The 25,837-nt window shown below is 34.9% G+C and overlaps 1 protein-coding gene and 1 pseudogene across 1 annotated transcript; both read right to left on the bottom strand.

The window, feature by feature from the left end:
• Positions 1-5,548: 5,548 nt before the first annotated feature.
• On the bottom strand, positions 5,549-13,098 carry LOC138696909 (ER membrane protein complex subunit 3 pseudogene; annotated as a pseudogene).
• A 2,508-nt stretch (positions 13,099-15,606) lies between these two features.
• On the bottom strand, positions 15,607-25,768 carry LOC138696910 (WW domain binding protein 1-like). The gene is made up of 4 exons (XM_069822388.1): positions 25,553-25,768; positions 25,321-25,421; positions 24,520-24,679; positions 15,607-16,717 (listed from the first exon to the last, which is right to left on the bottom strand). The coding sequence occupies exons 1-4, from the start codon at positions 25,613-25,615 to the stop codon at positions 16,625-16,627; spliced, it is 417 nt and encodes a 138-aa protein (XP_069678489.1). The 5' UTR covers positions 25,616-25,768; the 3' UTR covers positions 15,607-16,624.
• Positions 25,769-25,837: the final 69 nt, after the last annotated feature.

Genomic DNA, 25,837 nt, shown 5'->3' with positions numbered 1-25,837 from the left:
AGATTATAGAGTGGCTAAGTAGCCCCGCTCTTGTCATGTACAGCGCTCTTTGCGGTGCCACCGCTAAACACGGCAGATATGAAATAAGCGTCTACCGTTATTTAGTGATTATATTCAAAATGCCAGAACCAAATTTTTAAACTCTGTAAGAACACATCCAAATCCATTGCTCAATAGTTTAGTAATTTCTCATGTTTAATGAATGAGTGATTTCTTGTAAAACACTTCACTCTTGGTGAAAGTGTTTGAATGTAAATTGTATTTTTATACTGAATCATGTACTAGGTTACAGACATCTTGTAAAAGGCATGGGTCCATTTTGCGACCTGGTACTTAAATAAATATACATTTCTGAAAGAAAAAAAAAAGCGTCTACCGTTGTAAAAATTCGTCTGCTTACAAAGTTGTGTACCGTGCGTTTTTTTTTTAAGCAAGACGTAAAGCGCTGCAGCAAGATAGTTCTTTTATTACATTTGCTCAACGAGTTATATTCTTCTAACTCGTTGCATTTGCTTCACCGTCGCTGCAGGAGCGCTGCAACCAGCTCACTGGCTCCAACCATAGACAGAGGCTGCAACAACCTTCGAACATAAAATATCAACGAGATAGAAAGAGAAGACTATAGAGTGGCCATGTTGTCCTGTACAGCGCTCTTTGCGGTGCCACCGCGAAACACGGCAGATCTGAGCTAAGCGCCCACCTTTGTAAAAATTCGTCTGCTTACAATGTTGTTTAACGGAGGTAAGGAGTACAAAAAAAACGAAGAAAAAACATGCCTGTTGTGTGTGCTGCATATAACTGCAATGTCAAAAGGAAAAAGACAACTGATATATCATATTTCATGTAAATTTTATGAAGTTAAGTCCATAGTTTTGTTAATTAGCAGCATTTTTTTTTCATGCATAAATGTGTAACAACGCTCCGCATAAACAAAATAAATGGTTCACTGGTAATGTACTTAAACTAAATACGGATAAAACCAATACAATTCCGTTTCAGACCCAGTGAAAAACAAATAGCAATACAATATTAAAACTGTATTTCGTCACCGGCATCCTTTATTTCTGCTCTTTCCGTCCTTACTGCTTATACAAGAAGACGATGAGCTGTAGCTTATAAGAAGTAGGCCTATTTCGAAGACAAACGATTAATCAAATAAATGGTTCACTAGTAATAAAGTTAAACTAAATACGGATAAAACCGCTACAATTCCGTTTCAAACCTAGTAATAGCAATCAAATATTAAAATTGTATTTCGACACTCGCATCCAAAATAACGCAAAACTCTGGGGTAGGTCGTATTGTTGTTAGTATTTTGACTGGAAGGACATGAAAGAACATAATTGAGCACCCACTTGCAATAATGGGGTAAGTATGAATATATTTCTTAACTACTTACCCCATTATTGTACGTGGGTGCTCAATTATACACTAATAATTATCTGTGGTGCCACAGCCCTTGAAAGGCTCAGACAGACCAGCCGGCTGTTGGCCTCACGTTCACATTTCGATAATAATTATACTTTACTGTAACAAAAAAACTGAAAGCGTGTTTTGTCATGTTTCACCCACGTTACAAGCTTGGAGGTAAAGGTTGTTTACTACATATAGGGCCTACTTTCATTCTATATCTTATGGTATAGTAAATAGTTTTGCAACGTGTAGAGACTGGGAAAACAATTTAATAAAATCATCCGAATCATACTCGTTCATTTTATAGGCAATCTTGCAGGTCGCATTTAAAAGAACCTAGGAATATTAACATTTTCTTCAGTATATTTGCTAGGACTTCTTGTCATACTACATGACAATTTTGCTTAGGTTATTCTTTTAAGCATTCCTTCTAGGAATAGCTCAAGTGTTTTAAATTTAGCGTACATAAGTTTAGATTAAGTTCCTAGCACGTATTTGGCGAAATACTAGGTTTTTCCACTTCAATTTAACTGATTTATGCAAACGAAATTAAGACAGCTGACGATTCTAATGTCAGTTATCACCACGCCCACTTTGTTTTGGGCGCATAAGTTCATTACCGACGGTCGTTCAATTTTCTTCAAACATGGCGGCGCAATGACCACTCTATATCTTTCTCTTTCTAACTCGTTGTAAAATATACTTTAATGCTCGAAAGCAACAACCATCCGTGCGTTTTTTTTTAAGGAAGACGTTCATTTATTACATTTGCTTCACCGTCGCTGCAGCAACCGTGCAGCAAATCAAAACATCGCTTTACGAGTTTGCTGCACGATACATCATGGCGGAATGCGTGTTTTGGTCTTTTGCAACGTTTATTATTGTTAAAATCGTCGGTCAATGTTATACCACAGTCTACTATATACAGTCACGAAGCTTGAGTTTTGAGGGTGCTAGAAACAATAGACTGTGACGGTACTATTTTGCATTGCCTGTAATGAGGCGATATTAGCGATCCTAGTGGTGAGCAACTATATAATGTTTGCATATTTACTACGTATTGAGCTTCGCGACTGTATATACTAGACTGTAGTTATACCTTATTTTATTTCAAGGAGTGCAGTTCGGTGGCTCCTTTGAACATCCACTTACAGATTTATGACTTCCTACATAAATAACTCTGACAATTCCATCCTGTCCCCTCATCCCAACATTGCACAGTTGCCACAATCCTAATGACCCTCGAAATTATGCAGTGAAACTGACGGGATTCTTGGAATTTGGAAAAGATGCGACAACTCTGCCTCCACGTGGATTTGACGGGAACCTGTCAATTCTTCTGAACGAAGGTTGTGATTGGTTACTAACAAGAGAAGACTAGATTTCCGTCACAGTAAGGAAGACATTTATTTATGACAACGAATTAGTAGCGGGCAGTAGGTCTGTTGGCAAAATCTTTTCTATGAAACTGCACTCCACGAAATAAAATAAGATATACTTATGTCCCGCCCACTATAGAGACATAGGCCAATTTTACACATATTTAGTATAACTTGTTGCTTCTTTGACAGGTTAAGTTTGGTTAGTTTAGGTTTTTGTTATAGCCTACCTTGCATATATGATTATAGCGTAAATTGGCAGTGATAAAAGTGAAATATTCGTTCAGTGGGCGTTGGATACTCTACATTCACAAAATCGCATAGTAATGATAATAATTCTATGTCATTATCATGGAAGTCGAAACTATTTAACATGTTCGGTTCTTTTAAGGTTAAATTTATTACTGCAGTAATAGAAGTCAATATTAATTGTCCACCATTTTGCAGTCAGCTGACCTAATTGCGTTTTTTTTCCGACCCCCATTTTGCTGCAGCAAAGGCATGAAGCACTTTAAAAAAACGCACGGCATGCAGCAAATCAAAACATCGCTTTACGAGTTTGCTGCACGATCCATCATGGCGGAATGCTTGTTTTGGTCTTTTGCAACGTTTCTTATTGTTAAAATCGTCTAGTAATAATAATTCCATGTCATTATCATGGAAGTCGAAACTATTTAACATGTTCGGTTCTTTCAGGGTTAAATTTATTACTGCAGTAATAGAAGCCAATATTAATTGTCCACCATTTTGCAGTCAGCTGACCTAATTGCTTCTTTTTTTCGACCCTCATTTTGCTGCAGCAAAGGTATGAAGCGCTTTGCTGAAGCGCTAAAAAAACGCACGGGTATATACGGAGTAGAGCTAGAGAAAAAAAAAGAATGCCTGTTGTGTGTGCTGCATATAACAGCAATATTCAAAGGAAAAAGACAACTGATTAGGCTCCACATTCCAGCTACCTAAAGACTGAAGTTAAAGACACATTGGGTATATGGTACGCCGAACACAGATGATGCAACGGATAAGGATATAAACAAACACATCGTCGCTGCGTGTTCGTGGGGTACAGTCAACTCCCGACAATCTGATGCTATACTAGTAAACACACGCTTGAGCTGTTATGTTCATTTTCGTCGTGATCTTTGCAGTGAATAGGCCTAATAACGTGCATTCGTAAGTTACGGAACTTGAACATATGCGGATGCCACTTGAAATGATTTTATGTTGCAAGAAATTCTTTCAATAGCATGATGTAGTACAAGATATTCCTATTGTCTGATATTTTTTCGTCTTTCATTAGGATATTGCACGTCGCCCATCACTGGAAACTCAATAATTTTCTATGTAATTTTCCAGAAATTCCCTAAAATGTACATCATTTAATTTATTAATTGGGATGTTGGCACTGAACATCATGGTAAGCTACACAAATCCATGTTAAACGTCGAGTTAATATCTTCATAATATTCAGATTTTGATGGTACTGGTTCTTTTGGATAACGTTTAACACACTTTCTGTGCCTTTTGGTATTTCAGTGTCTTCAGTGCACTGCTTACGTTTATTTTACACAATTTATATGTAATGTTGTCTATATTGACAGTGAAAATATTAGTTCAAATATCCTCAACTACGCCCCGCAATATTACACGCTTCAGCGTCTAAGCTAAGGCATTTTACCTCTGCAATGAACCTCCAATCAGTCACAAAGATGTAGTTATTTGAATAATACGACTAGTAAGAGCAGTGATCGATAAAATTACTCACCATGACTGCGTCCCGGTTTTGATTTTCTAGAGGAAGAGAGCAGAGGATGCGTAACTATTTTGCATATGAACGTACCTGTACCTGTGCTGTGACGTCACATATACTTCGAATCAAACAACTTCATTCCAGTTTATAGGTGGCTGGAATACGAAGCCTACAACTGATATATTATATTTCAGGTAACTTTTAGGAAGTTAAGTCCATAGTTTTGTTAATTAGCAGCATTTTTTTTCATGCGTAAATATGTAAGAAAGCCCGGCATACATACCGTGTGTACTACAGTATTTTTCTTTTCTTGCAGATTCTCTTTAAAAAAGGGAGAGAACTGGTGAAACAGTGGGCCATAAATTTGAAATGAGACAAATTGTGTCCCTCCGAGCATAGCTTTTTGTGTTCATGACACTTCTTGTGTCCTTACTGCTTATGGAAGAAGATGATGTCCTGTAGCTTACAAAAATTACCTAGGCCTATTTCGAAGACAAACGATAAACCAAATAAATTGTTCACTAGTAATGGACTTAAACTAAATGCAGATAAAACCACTACAATTCCGTTTAAAACCCAGCGAAAAACTAATAGCAATAAAATATTAACATTGTATTTCGACACTGGCATCATTCATTTCTGCTCCTTGTGTCCTTACTGGTTATAGAAGAGTACGGTGAGCTGTAGCACGGTCAACTCTAGCAGACTCTAGTCTGTATTTCGACACTCGCATCCAAAATTCCGCAAAACTCTTGGGTAGGCCGTATTGTTGTATTTTGACTGGAAGGACATGAAAGAACCACCCACGTGCAATAATGGGTAAGTATGAATGTATATTTCGTAACTACTTACCCCATTATTGCACGTGGGTGCTCAATTATACAATAATAATAATAATAATAATAATAATAATAATAATAATAATAATAATAATAATAATAATAATAATACTAATGGTACTCAAGGTTGAAAGACATTGTGATAAAATTACTGGTCGTTACATTAAATGTGTAATGTTCGCATTTATTAACAGAAACTATGCAAATTCAAATAATGAAACTAAAACAGAATGGTAATATGAAATTAGCAGCAAGTATTACTTCAATAACCACATAATGCATAATGTGCAAATGTCTCACAATATCTTTTATAATAGATCCTCTTTTCGCGCATATTTATTATCTATCATTGTTTCATATTTTCATAATAAATTTATTTAAACATATATTGTACTGATACTTTGTAAAATAATGTTTTTCTCTACATCCTTCAGAACCCAATAATGCTCACATATCTTGAGGGCCTCCCATTCCGTTTTAAAATTAGCTTTCACGTCAGCGGAAACTGACAATGCCTCAGCAGTAATATGATTCTGGAACACTGGAGTCACATCAGCACTCTCATTGAGTAATACGCTATAAACTCCCCGAAGACCAAATACATTCAAGAAATACCAAGAAGCAGATGACACCCAAGACGCATCCAAGGATTGCAGTTCAATACCTCTTTGTAACATTGACTTAAATTGTGAAGTTAGTGGAAATGGAATCTTCGATGTCACAAACCCCGAGAACGTCCAGTTGATCCAGCCACCAATGAAAATCATAGTCTGAACATTAGTAGCATAGCCTTTCAACATATCTGTTATAAAACTGGGACTAGTTATTAGTCTTTGAAAAACTTTTGCTTGTTGCATGGTCTTCAAATAGCCTTCTCCTTCGCTATTAAAGTAGTGGCGTCTCATATGAAATGACTGGAATTGTATATATTTTCCATGTTCTCGTAAAATACGAGCCCTAATTACGACTTGAGTGTCTTGAATATGTTGTAATTCCATCACATTTTGTGGTGCTAATATTATAGATATGTAATATCTTATCATTCCCACCAGGAAAGTTATTATAACAATAGGTAAGAAAACCCAAGTTCGTATGTCGGAATCCAGCAATAGTTCCGCCATTATAGTGCGAACGTTACTGCACAGCTCAGAACTCAAAGCCTGTAACATTAATAAAATGTAATCAATGAAAATCATAAAACGTATTTATTTACTTTATCGATACCGTTCGTATTTACTATTTCTCCACTTCTTCTTGTGTGACTTTCATCCAGCTATGCTAGACTACACTTCACTCTCCGGAAGTGAGGTTAAAGGCTGGTTCACCACAATAAACCGGGAACGGAAACGAGAACGAGAACGGAAATATTGTTAAAATACATATATTTAAATGTGAGCATTCACAATATTAACAATTAATTATTGTGAATGCTCACATTTAAATGCATTTATTTTAACAATATTGCCGTTGTTGTTATTGTGAACCAGCCTTAAGTTAATTAATTTTATGTTAAACAACGCCATGTCACAAACACCACAGTCTAGTTATGCAGTCACGAATCTTGGGATGATTTTTTGCATTTCTCGCGATAGTTGCTAGCCGCTTGGAGCGCTGTGAATACTAGGAACAATAGACTGTGTCACTGAAATCGTTATCTAATAAAGGCCGTAAGGCAGACCATGCGACTCGCTTAACCCGAACACAAAGGGCGGCGTTTCAACCATATAAATTATTTGGAATGCATAAAGAGTAACATAATTTCTCTAAAATGTAGTGTAATTGCATTAATAAGATTTAAAGCAATGATTATGAGACACTTAAGATATAATTCACTTGCGAGTTAAGGAGTAATATTATTTTTTTGTGTGGAAATTACGTTGTTCGTATGTGTAATAGACCTACCTGCCTTTATTTCTATCAAATATTGCGAAATTCTTGTATATTCATTTATGCACGATGCAATAATTTTCAGTTGCACCGCACGGCTATTTAGATATTATCACAGTCTAATATATACAGTCGCGCAACTCATACGTATAAAATATGCCAACATTTGACAGCTGGCGCGACAGTAACCCTCTAGCGGTAGGCAAGTTAAAAGTGTGCAAGCGACATATGACAACACATCAGAAAATGGGTTTTGCGTAATTTATTTTATATTTTTATGCTATACAGTAAGTGTATATGGTTCTTATTAATTTTACTTTAGAATCCTAGAAGAATTTCACACACATTTAATCTACAAGTTTCAGAAGTTGAGAATAAACTTAATTCTTTCTGCTCCTTACAACTGAATCATGGCCCTGAACACGTATCATGGTTTGAAATAATATAATTGTTTGTACGTGGACGGTTAATTCAATTCATTCCTAAATATATTTATGAACCATTGGAACTCTATATTTCCTGTGAGAAGAGTCAAATTTGTAGGGCATATCTCGTAGGGTACATCGCGTGGTGAACTCCCCTCCCTATTTCCTGAGAAATTAACTATTTTCCATACCGCAAATTGGGGCAAACTCGGCCGCTGAGGTAAACTTAAAAATAAAAAAGGGGAAGATTTAAACCCTTAATTTGACAGACATTGATTTATGAAGTTCATATTTTTCCATTTTTTATTATTATTTTGAGTCGCTAATAGTGCTGATATTATGGTTTAAATTTTTATGGAAAGTTTACCGCATTTTACATTACATTTCCAGTTTTCACACATAAGCTTAATTTTAACTTACCCTACCTAGCTATATAATACGTAATTTACATGCACTTACTGTTATTATGACGTAGGTGAGAACAAATGAATACACAATTTTGTTGAAAAAATTGTAACTTCAATTAACTCAGAAAATGTAGGCATTAGTGTAGAATCAACACTTACACATCAGAAATTTATCGACACGGTCTGGATTTATCGAAGAAGTGAATATTTTGCAAAAGGATTATAATACGCCATGAATTCAGATTTAAACTTGTTCTTACTGCAATTTTCGTCATTGCACACATTAAAACGTTATTATAACATCTCGCATACCTTTAAAGCACGTGCTGGCTGTATCAACCCTATGACTAGTGCCTTGCCTGCCGCTTGAGCGCTAGTGTCGTGAATGTTGGCAAAAAAAGTGTTAAAGTTGCGCGACTGTATATATTAGACTGTGATATTATGTTAAAATTATAGGTTATGTTTACTGTACCAATACTTCAATATTCGCATTTATACATTCACATTCAATTTGTCTGTATTTGAATATTACAATTGAGTATTGAATTATTGTATTTATCTACTACCTAAGAGATGAAGTAACACAATCGTACGTACACTAATTTCATAGGAGTGGTATGGTAAATTTTCTATCTACAATTTATGGAAAGTAGATGTGCTAAATTAAAATCACAATATAAATTCTTTTTTATTAAACCTCAAAATAGCTTCCATTCTAAACTTAAAATGTTGATGCGAACAGATTGTGTTAACATGTAAAATTCACTTCACATTAAAATAACAGTTTTGTAATTATTTCTGCAACATATTATGCAACAAGAAGTAAACGGAACTTATGGACACATTACACTAAATAAAACTTAGCAATGAATCGCAATAAAGTTATGATATAATATTTCACTGGGCTCCATACACTGAAATAGAAAACTAGAACATACATTACGGCCTGGTCTCGGTCGAAATGGTATTGACTGTCGTATTTCGCTTGTTATGAAAAGTTGTGTAAACTGTGAAATGTTCGTTATCAGTTGTAATAACTGTAAATGGCTAAAAATACAATAATAATGTGGAGCAAGGTGACGTTTGTGCTACTATAAATTGTAAGGAAAAGAGGTCAGAGTTATCCTTCTTCCGAAAGACCCAGGAAGGCGAGTTTATAAAATATAATATATATTTATGAAAATAATAAATAAACCTTATGTATTTCATATTTCAATAGTGAAGGAAGGTGTTAATTTTTTCAAAAGAGTACGATATCGAAAGTATAATACATTTTATCGTCTGCTAGGGAAAGGGTCTGTATGAGGCGATAGTAGCGATCCTGGTGGTTAGCAACTATCTATGGATGCATATTTATTAAGAATTGAGCTTCGTGACTGTATATACTAGACCAGGGGTCGTAAGCACAGAGCATGCTGGGGCTAGCCTCTCTTACCCGCTGAAAACGCAGTACACTATATGCTCTCGTAGCTGCTAGCGGGTATGCTATCTCTCCCTGTTGCACGACCGTGCACACGAGACGGCACCGCGTACCCATTGCACATTTCAGCGAGTGGTGACGACCACTGTACTAGACTGTGCAAACACAATGCACTATGTGAACCTTCTTCAGTTACAAGCCGGAGCCATACGTCGGCAACACTGTAATTTAACTGTCAAGCGGAGGCTTACGATCCATAACATGTATTTGTGCTAATGCCGATTTTCAATGTAAATTAATGTTACAATATATAAGTGTGTGTCGATGGAATTATGTTCGCCGTCGTACCAAACGTTAATTGCTGATGTATTATAAACTAAGTGCGTGTTGGCGATAAAAACAAGACAATAAATTAAAATATGGCTGTAGTCTTTGGCAATTTTTACGGTTATGAATAATAACAAACCGACTGACAATTCCTCTAAAAATTAAATATTATATAAACTACATTTTTCATAGTTTTACTTGTGATTAATGGTGTATCAGAATTCTAGCCAAATTCTTGGGTCTCACCTGCTATAACAATAAAGTTACACCGTTGATTTTCAAGTTCATTGCAAACAGCTATTTTGTGATCCCATAAATGTTGCAGTTTTGTTGAAGATTCGGAATGCCTGCTATACGTCAGAGCTGCCTATAATTTGTAGATGCATACACTCACTTTGTTGGTTTTCAAGGTTTGTTTATTAATATTATTTCTTCTGTAATAAATTAGTTATAAACGTGTTTCTTTTCACTTGTATTTACAGGATTTAAAGTTCACTGAGTTTACGCTAATTGGCACATACTTAATAGACAATGATGTGTTTTGTTACGTATTATGTTGAAGGTACGTTCCTTCATTTTTTCATAGATCTTTATACTTGGCCTAACTACACTCAGGGACAAAAAAAAACCGGACACTTCTATATTTGCTTGTATTTTGTTGCCAATTATTTCAAAATGAAACAAAACCCATTTAAACAAAATAATGTTTCATTTAGCACCTTATACGACATTTGAAAAAAAAAACTCTGATGAGAAAATTTACAAAACATTACAAAGGGCGTATAACTATGGCATCGTTTGATCTAACTGCTTTTTTTTCATTTTATGGTGCCTTAAACATTAAAAACTCTTTTTAGTAACGGGTATCACCCCCTCTAGCTTGAATAACTGCATCCATACGTCTTGGCATGCTCTCAATTTGGTTAGCAATATCTTCTTGAAGAATAAGTTTCCATTCTTCGTCAAGTGCTCGCCTCTACTCTTGTAACGATTCTGGTCTCGGTCGTCTATTCTTAACACGCCGTCCCAGCATGTCCCACACGTGTTCAATTAGGTTCATGTCTGGACTCCTTGCTGGCTATTGAAGAACATGGATTCCCACTTCTTGGAGATAATCTCCGACCGCATGGGCAATAAGCGGCCGTACATTACCATGCATTAAAACAAAATTATCGCCCACAAATTGGCCAAATGGCACAACATGATCAGCCAAACATTCATTTATATACCTATCACTGTCTTCATTTGGATTTGTATCTCTTGGACGACCCGAACCTGGTCTTCTGGTATATTCTAGGGTCTCTCTATACCGTTTTATGGCATCATGGGTTGTGTTTCTAGCCATATTCATAACATTTGCAATGTAACGTACACTGCGTCCATCATCGTAAAGGGCTACAGCTCGAGCCACATCTTCAGGTCGCATGTTGTTTTAAGACAAATGTTACAACCCCACTTAAATTCAGAAAATGTAAAAATAAAGAAATAACGAATGATAACGATAATGAAGCACGAAATGGTTGAGACAAAATTGTTATAGCTGAGACTCCGAAAGCAAAATTGGAATATTTGGTTGTAATGGCTTGTTTATAAAACAAAAAACAATCAACAATGTATATACGTCTCATAACAACAGATGGCTACCATAATATTGTATGAGGAAATAATGTTTTGCAAAATACCAGCAAATATTAAAGTGTCCGGTTTTTTTTGTCCCTAAGTGTATTTACATCCTCATACTTGTAATATGTCAATAGTTTCCTCTGTTTACAATGTTATTTTATTCGCATAATTTACATTCTTAGCTTGTTTTCTGTAGATATATTTATTTAAAATTATATTCTAAAAAGTTTATAACAAATAATTTAGAATAACAGTATTGTTATGGTGACTGGCCAGGTTCAAACTAAAACTGACTTCCTGGGCATCTGAAATATTTATAGAAAAGCACGACAGATAATTACATGAAATTAAAATGTATATGATATCCTAGACCTTTCACGTTACAGGTGAAACACCATAAAGTCGCAAAACATTGTCAATTTGGTAGCCACAAATTTGTTAATTGAATGGAACTTAAGAATACTGCGTAGGAACTTACTCCTTTACTGCATTATTGATGTTGTTATTTTCGGTGCAAGGAATATCTTTTTTATTTATTCATTCATTTACCTTTGTACCATCAATAAAAAGCATGTTTTTTTTGTAATTATTTTAAGTGGCAGTCTTTGTATGTAAATAGCCTATTTACGCCGTATTCTGAAGTATAGCTAATTGATTGCAATAAAACACAATTTTCGAATCCGTAATAATTTACATCACTATTCTGAATCTTGATCTTACCTTTGTGTATAAAGTAATATGGAAAAAAAAAAACAAGTTACGTACAACGAAAGCAATGAGCAAGCACAATACATCAATAACTCTTTAGAATCTCCCGCCTCCACTCTGAATTGCCAAACGTACCCATGGTCCAGCTTGTAACTGAAGATGCATTTGCACGTGAACTGCGGTATCGTTAAAGTAAATCTCTTACCTAAATATATTAAAATTAATTATTCGCACATATTTGATGTCCACAAATGAAATTAATCTTTTACAGGTTAAAATTACGTACTTACATATTTTCGTGTCACCCAATACTGGTAGTAAAGATTGAACTTACCGTATAGCCTATGTTATTGCAGTTTGGGAGTCCGTCTTTTTCTTGCTACACGTTGATGATGGTAGACTATACAACAAGAGGGCTAGTCCTCTTGTTATGGGAGCACCGTTTTTTTCGTTCACTTAATTTCTTTCATGGAAACATTGCTCGAAGCTACTCACATTGATACAAGTATGTGCATGGTTTCGAAGGTTATTTATCTGAATTATGTGAACACTTTTGTTAGCGAGTGTTCTATGGTCGCATTCTAAAATGTATCTGAAACTTGTCACATAGCGGTAATTCACTATGCAACCTTCATTTGATCCAAAGACATAGGATTTGAGTCATGAAATCAATTCGGACTTGGATATTCTGCATGCAGAGCCCTCTTGACTAGAAACGTGGTAAACATATATTAACTTCAAATAAATTGAGAAATATGTCTGGATAATAGGAAAATATGTTTATTCATCAAATTCGCCCAACATATTATAAAATATGCTACTCTATAGTTATGGTTGCTTTTATTAGAGCAACACAGTCAAATACGTATTTTAAACTGTACTGCAGTATACTATATAGTCGACTAAAAACAATAGAGAGGAAAATACACAATTACACAGTAGTTGGCATTACTGATGTTAGTAGTGAAATGAAAAACTGTAACCGCTCTTAATCTGAAAGGTGTAAAAAAGTAAACACATGTTGTAGTCTCATATTGCAGAGTTTTAGAATTTGTGGTTAACGCTGAGAGTTAAATTGTTAATCGAAGAGGATATACATCTCGCTTTCGAATAAATTTTTTTGGTACAATGGTAAAAATGAGCCAAGGCACAAAAGATAGGCTTTCACTAGTTATTAATGCCGCTAAGTGTATTTTTCATTGGGGATTTATTCCAACAGTCTTATACCTAGGTTAGTATTATTAGTAATTTTCATCATTATCTTCTGCGATTAATTTACTACTATTTATGATTACGCAACTGTTTTTCTTCTTACAGGTTACAGGAAAGGCCCTGATGCAGGAATGCCTGCACTCACATTAACGAAGTAAGTTTCCCACGTGTAAACATAAACGTGTGCAGATTATTAACCGATTTAGTTTACTCACCAATCAGTACATGGTCCAGTTCCTTTTTCATAGTTGTATTCTTCTGTCGGAACGAAGGATTTTTCCTCATATCGAATGCGTGAAGGTACAAGAAACATTTCGCTAGAACTAGATCCTAAAGAAGGCATAATAGGTCCTATAACCCTGAACCGTACTGTTCTAGAACTTGACCCTTGTGGACTCACTTTTGAAATATTTGCTACAATCTTTACTATTTTCATTTTCTCGTGCACACCAGTTGAAAATGGGTGGAGTAGACTCTTGCCATTGGCATACGAACTCTTCTTTAAATAATAAAAAAAAAAAAGCATGACTTCGCATAAATTACTTCTTTCTTCGCGGTTTAGGCCACAGCCTGTTTTGGTTTCTTATGGAAACATCTATTATTAGGTCGACCTTGTGCTCTTTCCTTAGAGGTTTATGAACAAGGGGCGAATGTTGTTGATCTAAAAATAGCTGAAAAGACCAATAAAATGCTCTTAAATTTCCATTAGAAAATACTTTAAAAATAGGGGCTGTAAAAGTTGATAATCTAAGTTAAAGGCAGGGGATTGCATATGGGCAGACAAACACAAAAGAGTGGATGGTTTTAAAAGAAATCAGAATTAAGTACTGTCTTGTTTGTTTTTCTCATATTAAAAAAATTCTCAATTAATACAAATTCATGGATGACCATGATAGTATACAGCAACACTGATTTTTAAACTAAAATAAAACCAACATTTATTCATACCAATGAAAATAACAGAACTTGGTACACCTACATACGTGTTCTGCCCATGGGCAGGTCTTTCACTGCAAACCCAGCATTCTCCAATCTTACCTATTTTCTGCGTTCCTCTTAGTCTCCGCATATGATCCACATCTTAATGTCGTCTATCATCTGATATCTTCTGCCCCGAATTCTTCTCCTGTTCACCATTCCTTCCATGCATCCTTCAGTAGGCAGTTTCTTTTCAGCCAGTGACCCAACTAATTCCTTTTTCTCTTCCTGATCAGTTTCAGCATCGTTCTTTCTTCACCCACTCTTTCCAACACAGCTTCATTTCTTATTGTATATAATGGCTTTTATTTTTATTTTAGATCATATAATGCAGGTACGGGGGAGGGGAATCTTGCTTTAGGACGACTTTTTTTTTTTTTTTAATATTTTTACTTAGTTATTTAACGACGCTGTATCAACTACGACGTTATTTAGCGTCGATGAAATTGGTGATAGCGAGATATTTGGCGAGATGAGGCCGAGAATTCGCCATTAATTACCTGACATTTGCCTTATGGTTGGGAAAAACCTTGGAAAAACCCAAGCGGGAATCGAACCCGCGCCTGAACGCAACTTCGGATCGGCAGGCAAGCGCCTTAGTCGACCAAGCTACACCAGTGGCAGGACGACCTTAAAAATTGTATTGGATAAATGCATGTACAACATATTATTGCCACACATTATGTAATATATTGTTTCCATTTACTTACATTTTAACCTGAATCACAAAGTGGTAGGCATTGGATACATACACATTTTTAATTGATGAGACAAAAAAAATCGGAGTGTGGCTATGTTGGGAACACGGCCATGGATTTTACGTAAATATGCGAGGCTTAAATCCATAGATGTAGACGAGATCTTTTGTTTGGCACCAAAATCAACGTACTAACCCATCACAGTCAGGAGATATACTGCCCGGAAATTTTCGCCTATTCCCAAAATGCCTGGTAATCACCTAAGGCCCCCACCTTCATGGCATAATCTCAAGGTCATGCTCGCATCATAGTCTTATACCCGACCGAGACCACATTTCAATCGTGTGAATTATTAGTTGTAGGGTTGGAATGGTTCACCCTGAAAATGTTACATTACCGTTTCTGTTTTGGTACCTCATGTGTCAGTCTGATTTTGAAGATGGAGGCTATTTATGTCAAAAATATATATACACTTTTTAAATAAAAATTTATGAGTACAGCATCTCACAAGGAACAATCATAGGATGAATGAAAGAACATAAATTTAGTTTTGTCACTTCACAGATCACCTTCTGATACACCACGGTTAAGCTATAACTGTGTTATATCAGGCTTTCCACTGTATTTCTGAGTCAGAGTTACATAGAATTTATTATTTCTAAGTCACATTTATATAAAGTTTAACACTCTTAAAAATGATTTACACCATAAGTGTCGATGCTACAAAATGAACAGTTGGCCTTATTAAAATACTTTTTGTATCTCGATTATGGAGGCAGCATGTGAAGATCACACATTGTTTAGAAGAAAAGTTTTGGAATTTACACCATACATTTGGACTTGGTATCTCCTAATATTCAGAACTACCCATAGTTCCATCATCAGGTTATCGCTAATACAGTACCAGATTTGAAAGGTCGTCTATTCCATTGGGCCTGGCTAATCCAAAACTGAAATCAAAACTTTCCTTCTAAACATGGTTACTCATATCACAAATTTTCTCGAAATTCGTGTCAGAATTTTTTCAGCAAGTGTATGTCATATGTATTTCATTGTGTTTGCTTTGGTTACTAAAATTCCCTCTTATCTTTCAGCTTGTTGTGGCAGTGAAGAACAAATTTCAAGACGCTGACCTATAAAATTCAATGTTATTAATAAAATGTCTTTAGTATATTCTGTAACATAACTGTAATAATAATTATGACGTTTGCAATGACGATGTAAATAAATATGTAAATTTACCGTGTTCAGAGTTTTATTCTATCTATATAAATATAGGAATAATATCGGAAGATCACACCAAGGGATATTTCATTTGTACATTCACATTTCTTACTTAGACATGGTAGGCCTATGTCTAGACTTTGTGTAGTATGTATATATAACATCTTTAAAAATATAGGTTAGTTTAAACTATACACATTATATTAAATTTAACTACATATACACATGATCCTAGACAGAAAGACTTCAGCTTCCACTATAGGATGGCGAAATTACTAAAGAAAAATGCAGGTAAATTCATTTTAAAACATGCAGATTAATAATAAACTGCAGTGCTTCATTTTGTCTCCTTCCCTGGAATGATGGAAGCAGAGTAGGGGGGCGGTGGGCTGTCAGGATGATTCAGTGATGCTTCCACATCTTCATATGCCTTTTAAGGAAAACATGACTCAGTATATGTTATTCATAAAGCGTAAAGCTAATAGTATTATTATTGTATCTCCAATGGGGGATAGCCCTATTTTACATATGTATGCTAGGGCTATAGTTTTACACAAAAATAGGCCTAAGCATAAAACAAATTGAAAAGAAAAATAAATTAGCTTACACAATGGAAATAAAACATAATCCGTAATTTAAACATTGCGATTGCAAATCAAACATCAGGCATCAATTGAGGCATACAGAAAACAGTTACAATACATAAACATAACATTTCTTACAGCCGTTACTCTATAACACAATTAAGAAACTTTCCCTAACATACATCATAAATTAATACACAATAGTCACACAAACACAATCAAGCATCCCATAACTATGACTCACATACACAACAAATCAAGCATCCTCTACAACACACACACTTCAACATGATAACCATACTTTTAAAAGTTACAAATTTGGCTCCAAAATAATAAATAGGACACTGTTAGTAAATACTGTTATTGTCTACAAGGTCTTAAATACACCTGTAATAAATCTGTGAAATTCCTTTTGCAACATTGCTTCAGAAGAACTTTTGTTATTGGCGGTGAGAAAGTTGTATCGCACATGCTAAGGTGGGTTCCTAGCCAGTATCTCTTGCGTTCTTGTAGCGGGCACTCAAATAACAGGTGGTCGACTGTTTGTGTGGGGTGTTCATAGGGACATGAAGAGCAGTTTGGGTTGTCATTTTTTAAACGTTCAAAATATGAATTAAATTTTCCGTGTCCAGTCATGAATTGCGTGGATATGTATGATGGTTCATAATTCTTTACGGTTAATCTATCTTTAACTGTGGGAAAATATAGTGATTTTGTGATTTGGCCATTTGTACTATTAAAGCTAACAGTAAAATATAAACAAAGACAACACATACAATTAGAAGTGAAAAGAAGACTAGTACCATATTTACTCACATATTTATTGAATACCCGATCGATATATAAAATCCTATTTCACCCATAGATATATTAGGGTAGCTTATATACATTATTGGGTTAGTACCATACAATTTAGCAGTTCGATGGTGCCGAAGTCAAAGTTGATCTTATTTAAATATGACGTCAATATGTACCTTTCATACAAGAATAAGGAGCAGTCGAAAAGAAGATGTCTGACAGACTGATTCTCTTCTCCACATTTACAATTTGCATTATTTAAAATGTAAAATCTCTGAAGATATTCGTCAAATTTTCCATGTCCTGTCAAAAATTGTGTTGGAATAAAATTTGATTGTAGGTACTTAGAAGATAATCTATCTTGAACTGCTGGAAAAAAAAATTGATCTCTTGTAGAACTTTCCTTTTCACTTTGTCGCCAATTTTGATCCCATTTTCACGAATATGTTTTCGTATTTGGTTTTTTACAAACTAAAAGGAGCTTAATGCATAACAAATATGGAGATTCAGCAGCCAGCTTTTTTTTTTTTTTTTTTTTTCGTTGTTGGTAACTCTATAGCATCTATTAGATGCTTTATGGTTGTACTAACAGATGGAGTCAGCTTTGCTCACATATTTACTTACATAATACTCTTCTCCTCCCCCCCAAAAATTGTAGAACATTTTTCACAATTTTATTTTCCTCTCGTAATTTTCCCCCTATATTAAAAAAACGGAACACTCCTTCCTCCTTTAAGAGTGTCTTTAATGAATTCAAGTACGGTACGAGTAAAAATACGAATTGAAAACCCAAATCTCTTCTACAGTGAAAAACATCTTATGATTCCTCTGATGACACACAAGACTATCTGAATCTGTTGTCGTGATGAAAGTAGTGGAGTATGACATACATGCACGTTTATTTTCTTTATGTAATTAATAAGTAATAACTTAATTTTAATAATATTTACACACGAAGTTTAAGGCCATGATCTGAAGTTAGTCAAGGTCAGACACCAGCATTAGAACTGACACAGCAGTACAAAGAAAAGCCGCAAAACTGCCCATAATTAGGCCTACTCAAATTGTATATACAGTAGAACCCCGATTATCCGTCACCCTATTAACAGATTATTGGATTATCCTACTTTTTTTCCTGCAGAAAAACTATGAAGTACTGTATGTTATGTTTCTGCGTAGTTTTTCTACAGAGGGTTATCACAAGCCTTTACCCTTACAAGTACCACAGTATGCAGTAGGAATGCTTTGCTGTCGACAACAGAAATAATTAGTCTACTTGTAAAATAGTCACTACCTGTTTTCAAAGAAATTACTCCAAGAACTTCCACAAACCCGTGTACCATTTTTTCCTTAGCCTTACTATTCGATTGGCCGTTTTATATAACTTCTATGCAAAATGTCTTCCACAGTTGCAAAAGCAAACGTATTGTGTTAATTATCGAAAAAAAAAAAAAAAAATTACAAATAATTGAGAGGTTTGGGAAAAGAGAAACTGTACCTGATTTAATGTAAAAAAAAAAAACAAGGCTAAAGCATGTAAATCTACAACATGAGACTTCCACTATTCCTGTCTTTCTGCAGACAATTTACCAACTCTTGGCCCTTAAGAACCGTCGTTGACAACCGAACTTTTAGTGCTCCTGATCCATTGCATAGCACGTTAAACACAAGACCAAGAAGGAAATTACGAAATTGTTGTTGTTGTTGTTTTTCTAATGCCAGGCATTTGACAATAAAGTCATTTGACCTCTTGCACTCCAATATTTTTCAAAGACATTATCATGACCAGCCAATGAAGCACAGATTTTGAGGTGTTCCGAATCCATTTCTTGGTTTGAGTTGCACAATGGGCAGTTAGGGGACTGATATATTCCAATTCTATGCAGGTGTTTGGCCAAACAATCATGGCCTGTTGCCAGTCTAAATGCAGCTACAGACGATTTGCGTGGTAAATCGGGAATTAACTGTGGATTATGATGCAGAGAGTTCCATTTTTTCCCTTGGGATTGTGTTATCAAATTTTGTTTGTTGAAGTCTAAGTATGTAGATGTAATAAATCTCTTCACAGAGTAATACGTAGATTTAGTAACAGGTCTGTAAGTAGCAATGCTGCCCTTCTTTGCTAAAGCATCTGCATTCTCGTTTCCCAGGATTCCACAATGGGATGGTATCCATTGGAATACAATTCTTTTATTGAGTGATATTAATTAAGAGAGCATTTTAGTTATTTCTGCTGTTTGAGATGAAGGTGTGTGTTTTGAGACAATTGATAGAATAGCTGCTTTGGAGTCTGACAATATAACTGCATTCTTAAATTTATTGTTGTGGCATAGAAGGTTCCTGAGACTTTCACTTATTGCAATGATTTCACCATCAAAACTTGTTCCATATCCAAGTGATCTATAAAGTGAGAAGAGACAGCACGTAACACCTGCACCGGCACCTTGTTCTCTGGAGATCAAGGATCCATCGGTGTATAAATGAAGCCAGTTTTGTGGAGGGTACCTAATATTAATTGTCTCTAAAGACAATTGTTTCAGTATTTCAGTGTTTACTTCTGATTTCAGTATTTCTTCTGTGAAATTTAGATTATATTCTATATTTAATAGAGTTAAAGGGTTTGGTTTAATTTGTAAGTTTTCTTCTAGATTCGGGATATTGATTACGAAATTGTACATCAAAGTATTATGCACTTAATTTATGAAAATCTTTTATGATATGGATTATCCGATTTTTTGGATGAGATTTGAGTAGAAGAGATTATGGAATGCACTAAGTGAAACATGAAACACCAGGTTTTAACAGAGCAGAAACTATAGGGTGCTATTCATAGACATTTCGCTAGGTCGCGCTACGAGCGTGCTAAACTAGCCCCGGCTATCGACTGGCTATTACTTGCACAGGATTCATATCATATCATATCATATCGCTAACACTGGTTTATGAATACGAAAAACGTTAGTTTGCTGATCATCCACCAGAAGCCCGCGCTAAGAATGTCTATGAATACGGCCCATAATGCTTTTCACGCGACTTAGTTCATGCATCTCATCTTCTTTGTGGCTAAAATATTTTCTCTGGGCACATGTAATCAACTAGGCAACGTTGTTTAAGTGTGAATGCCTGGTGTTGTTCAGAGTGGCTAAAAAAATTCGCCACCTTCCATCAATTAAGTCGCGTGAAAAGAGTATAGCCTGGTCGAGATAGGTAGATTATTAAAACACACACCAACGAAATCACTTACATCTTGCCCAAGAGACTGGAGTGTCTAAACCATTAACATGAACTGCCACAAAACTGCTTATATTAAAACTACAGAAAATAACCTCAATACAGTAGCACATTCCTAGAGATAATAGCAGTAGATAAAATTTTTGTTGCTAGATTTTGCGGTCAATTAAAGACAATGGGGGGGGGGGGCGGTGTGTGTGTGTGTGTGTGTGTGTGTCGAAGGAGGTCATTTTGAACATTGCTGTAAAAAGGGTTGCCAACTTTTTTTGAAGAAAATATGGAAGATTAAGGAATCGATGAAATTTCACATAGAAAATTGAAAAATTATTCTGTTCAATTACTGAAAAACAACTTTCTTCTACACTTAGCCAGCTAGTCTTAAATTAAGAGTACTTTGAGTGAGGTCTTGTCTCACGTAATAGTTGAAGTCGACTGCAGGTTGCAGCTCTGATTTGATTAGATGTGTCGCGCTCCTGTTTTAAACATCTGACCAATTATTGTTCCTCGAGATAAAACACACTCTTTGTATGAGCATTATTACTTGGTGTGTTTGGAACCAGTGGCGTAGCATGAAATTTTGAGCAGGGGAAGCTAACTCAAGTTGTCTTTCATGTACATATGAGAAAACGAATTACAAAAATATAGTCTTAAAATAAATAGTAGTCAATGTCAAGTCAGCAGTCCGAAGATTGGTTGAAACCTCGTAAGTAACACCAATAAGACATGACCTCAAATGATACGTAGTAAAATATCATTTCATGGTTTACACATACCTCTAACAAACAGACACGATCATTTGTCTTTTAAATCGCACTTTTGTTCGTAAGTCAGTCTTGATAATAGAATTGTCCTAAAAATTCATGTAAATTGGTGTCAGGAACTGTTATTTCGCTCATTATTTATTATATCAGCCGCAATGCACACTAACACTTCAACTGAACACAACTGACGAAAAGGGATAACTCGGAAACTTTCAATGTAAAAGCTAGCTTCTTCCGTGCCTTGCGACCTGGGTAGGTTAGAAAGGGATGGAAATCTGCGGGGTGGGTTACACAGAAGAATGAGTGAAAGAAACCAGTCTGCTTGGAAGCTGGTGTGTGCAGGCTTCTTGTTTACTGCTGCATCACAAATCATCCTGAGCTGCCGCATCACAATATTTAACGCATAAATATAAACTCTATTAAAATTAATAAATAATTTGATCATAAACTGCAGATTTATTATGAAATTATTATTAACTGGGGAAGCTGAGCTTTTTAGCTTACATTGACGCTACGCCACTGCTTGGAACAAAACTAGCAAGTTTTTATTTGTTTATAATTGTAATAGGTTTGTTCGCACAGCAAGTTGTGATGGTTTGCGAACTGCAAACTGTCCCAACTTTACCTAATGCTCATGATCAGTTTGAAAACCAATTTCAAACCATCCTTGATTTGAGCTGTACGAACGCATTTCTAAACTGGTTGGAACCACTGCCATCTAGATACCTATTTGAACTTACGATAGCAGAATCAATTAATTAAAATATTGTAATACTTCAGATTGTTGAGAGAGATTCTCAGCTACATGGCGGATTACAGGGAAATAATAAATTCGCTGTTATTGTATCTAGGGAAAATATGTTGAAAATGAGTTTCATTTTAGGGCCTGTCTCTTTCTTCAGATAATTTCCACCACAGTCTACTATATACAGTCACGAAGCTTGAGTTTTGAGGGTGCTAGAAACAATAGACTGTGCCAGTACTATTTTGCATTGCCTGTAATGAGGCGATATTAGCAATCCTGGTGGTGAGCAACTATCTAATGTATGCATATTTATTACGTATTGAGCTTCGTGACTGTATATACTAGACTGTGATTCCACTAAGTCTAACTTAGCCCCATTGGAGATATATATATATATATATATATATATATATATATATATATATATATATATATATATGTATGTATTCCATATCGTTATCACTATAAGTGTTTGAATCAGACATCTGAAAGAACAATTATAGGCCTAAATTAGCCTCACTTCTATTTTAAAATACTTCCAGAAAATAATTTCATTACAATTAATCTGGAAACGACTTCATAATAATACCGCATAAGTACATAACCTATATATCGTTATTTCATCATTGGTGCAAGATATCTTTTTTATGCACGTATTTATTTATCTACCCTTGTACCATCATTAAAAAAAAAAAGTTTTAAAATTATTTTCAATTTTCACAGTCTTGCTACATACGTACTTACACGGTATTCTGAAGCATAGCGTTAATCTTTATAAAGAGCATACTCGTAATCACAAACTGTGGATTTTGTTTTAAAAGTGAACTAAATTAAAAGCATTAACTTCGTCTATACTATATATTGGTTTTATAAATTAAATAAAAATAGTTTGACATGACGTATCAAGAGAATTAAATGTTACAGCTATTGAATAAAAAATAATAGTACGCTTAAAACTTACACCGTAAAAATTAACATTAGTACACACGCTTATATATAGTATTACCTTCCTGAAAAAAAGGGTAATTATACGAAAACAGTACTAAAATACAATTGATTATTTATTTAGGGCATATCCGTATAGGTTATGTTGTAAATAACATGCAGAAAACAATGCCAAAACTATCTTGATGCACATGCGTCAGCTATGATTTGAGATTGGTTTGCACTTGATTCGCAAATCAATTCTGACTGTCGGGAATCGATTTGAGATCAGTTTGACATGCTGTACAAACGCGTGACTATTAGTCAGAAACAGTTTGAGTTTGAAGTTTGCGCTGTGCGAACAGTAAAATCCATGTGTGCTTGACTGGTACTGTTCAAACCAGTTTGAAATCACTGTGCAAACAAACCTAATATTGTTTCATTTTAAACAAATGAGCACTAAAACCCATTGCTGGCAACCATTACCATTACAAAGACTGCACATTTTAATTCATTTCTTGAACAACAAAATTCATCATATAAACAATCATTATTCACGGCAAAATCAAATGTTTAGAACAATAATTTTTATATTATGCAAAAATAAGAGAGAAAGTGCTCGAAGAGAAAAAATACAGGAGTTGGGAGACTGTTAAAAATTAAGGGCAAATACAGGAGATCCAGGGAAATACGGGAGGGTTGGCGACCCTAGCTGTAGATAAGGTAAGAATTTTGAAAAAGCTATGCATGGATAAGTAACTCTTACAATCAGCCTCGCCTGTTTGGTGGCAAACAGTCACCAAGCAGCGCGAAAACTGGCATAGAACATATAATAAAATTCAATACAGACTGAAATGGTAATTTTGTAGTAAGTATCGGCCAGATCATCTTCTTCCTGCAAAAGAAGGCCAGGGCATGTATTTTCCCATTAGAATATAAAGAGAACTGACAATAATGTAAATTGTAAGAAGACGTTGAAAATTTAATTAAAATATAGGCCTACGTATACATTTGGTAATGTATGTGCCCAGACCTAATGGGATGATGGCCTGGCTGATGCTTACTAGGCCTACATAATTACCTTCGAAATAAGTAGGCTAGCTTATTCAGAATTTCTTTTGCAACTGTAGTACAAGAAAGTTTCGATGAAAGAAATGAATAGGCTATATGTCTATATCATGATACTTACAACAAGTCCCTGTCTTTCCTCAGGGCAGTTTCTGTCAGTTGGGAGTGGGACATAGTTTGTTATCTGATGAACTATTATTTGAGGTCGATATCCTGTATAGCAGTAACGGAAGAAGCCACCACATGACGACAGCATGATTATCAGAAAAACAATACCTGCCCTGCAATTTCAATGTTTGATATTATATGTAAGGTATAATAGGTATTCTTTAATAAACATCATATCACATTTCTAATTAAAAATACGTTACGAATTATAATGAATCAATAATAGTTTCTCACACAAAAAACAATGTAATGGACCCAATATTTAATCATATTTGAAATACTGAAACTAACAATGCATTTATGTACTGTTCCACTCCTTACGTTAGGAATTCCTGTGCACCATATATTTTCACTAGTGTGAAACTTTGTAACCCATGCTATATAAGAGATTTTTAAATTCCCACTCAAACACTTATTTAGCTCAAACTAGTCTTTTAATCCTACATTTTATAAACATATCTTGCAACTTTAATAGCTTAACAGGTCGTTACTAATCTATTCTATGAGTTACAGCCTAATTCACTAATAATGACCTAAACAAAAATGATTCAACATTATTGTTGAATGGATGAAACAAATAAATAAATTAGCATTCAAAATGTGTAAGAACAGCACACGATGTGATACTGCCTTTCGTAGTAAGTATAATGGTTAAACTTGGTACTGATTTTAAATTACCTAATTTTGTGAAGTTGACAATTGTCATTTGAATTACTCATAAATTTCAGAGTCATATAACGAAAATCATGCTTACCAGAAGTACCACAAACTGTAGACATTACTACAACATTGATTATCACCGCAGCAATACTGATCCACATCACAGAGATTCCATTCACAATAATATGCATGTGTCTGTTGACAAACAAACAAAATAAATAATTAATGCAATAACCTACACTACAATAAGTAATTTTGTACAATTCTTATGAACACTTAGATTAACTAATGCGATTTTTTTCACAACAGTGAGTATTTGTACTTACAATGTCAATTAACACAACTAATTGTATGAAACAAATAAATTTACTACTTTGCCATAGCGCCATGTTGTATCTATATAAAATTGACAGTGAGCCAGCAGGACCCCGCAAACGTAACCCAACCAAATAACGCCAAAGTTAAAAAACGTAAACTATCCTAACGTCAAATAACATCAATATTATAAAACCTACTACCCTAACCGTCAATTAAAAAATCTAACTATGCTAACGTTAAATTACATCGCAACGTCATCAACATTAACGTGAAATAACATCGATGCGAAAGCC

Source organism: Periplaneta americana, chromosome 3 (assembly GCF_040183065.1).
Source record: "Periplaneta americana isolate PAMFEO1 chromosome 3, P.americana_PAMFEO1_priV1, whole genome shotgun sequence".
Taxonomy (NCBI): Eukaryota; Metazoa; Arthropoda; class Insecta; order Blattodea; family Blattidae; genus Periplaneta; species Periplaneta americana.
Note: the sequence above shows the minus strand (reverse complement) of the source record. Positions and strands in the feature narration are given on the sequence as shown.

Bases quoted from the DNA above. Each gene is read 5' to 3' on its own strand.
- LOC138696910 (XM_069822388.1), bottom strand. From the start codon at position 25,615: ATGGCGCTATGGCAAAGTAGTAAATTTATTTGTTTCATACAATTAGTT. The intron at 24,680-25,320 runs GTAAGCATGATT...TTGAAATTGCAG, and splicing joins TACAGTTTGTGGTACTTCTG to GGCAGGTATTGTTTTTCTGA. The intron at 16,718-24,519 runs GTAAGTATCATG...TTTCCTTAAAAG, and splicing joins AGGAAAGACAGGGACTTGTT to GCATATGAAGATGTGGAAGC.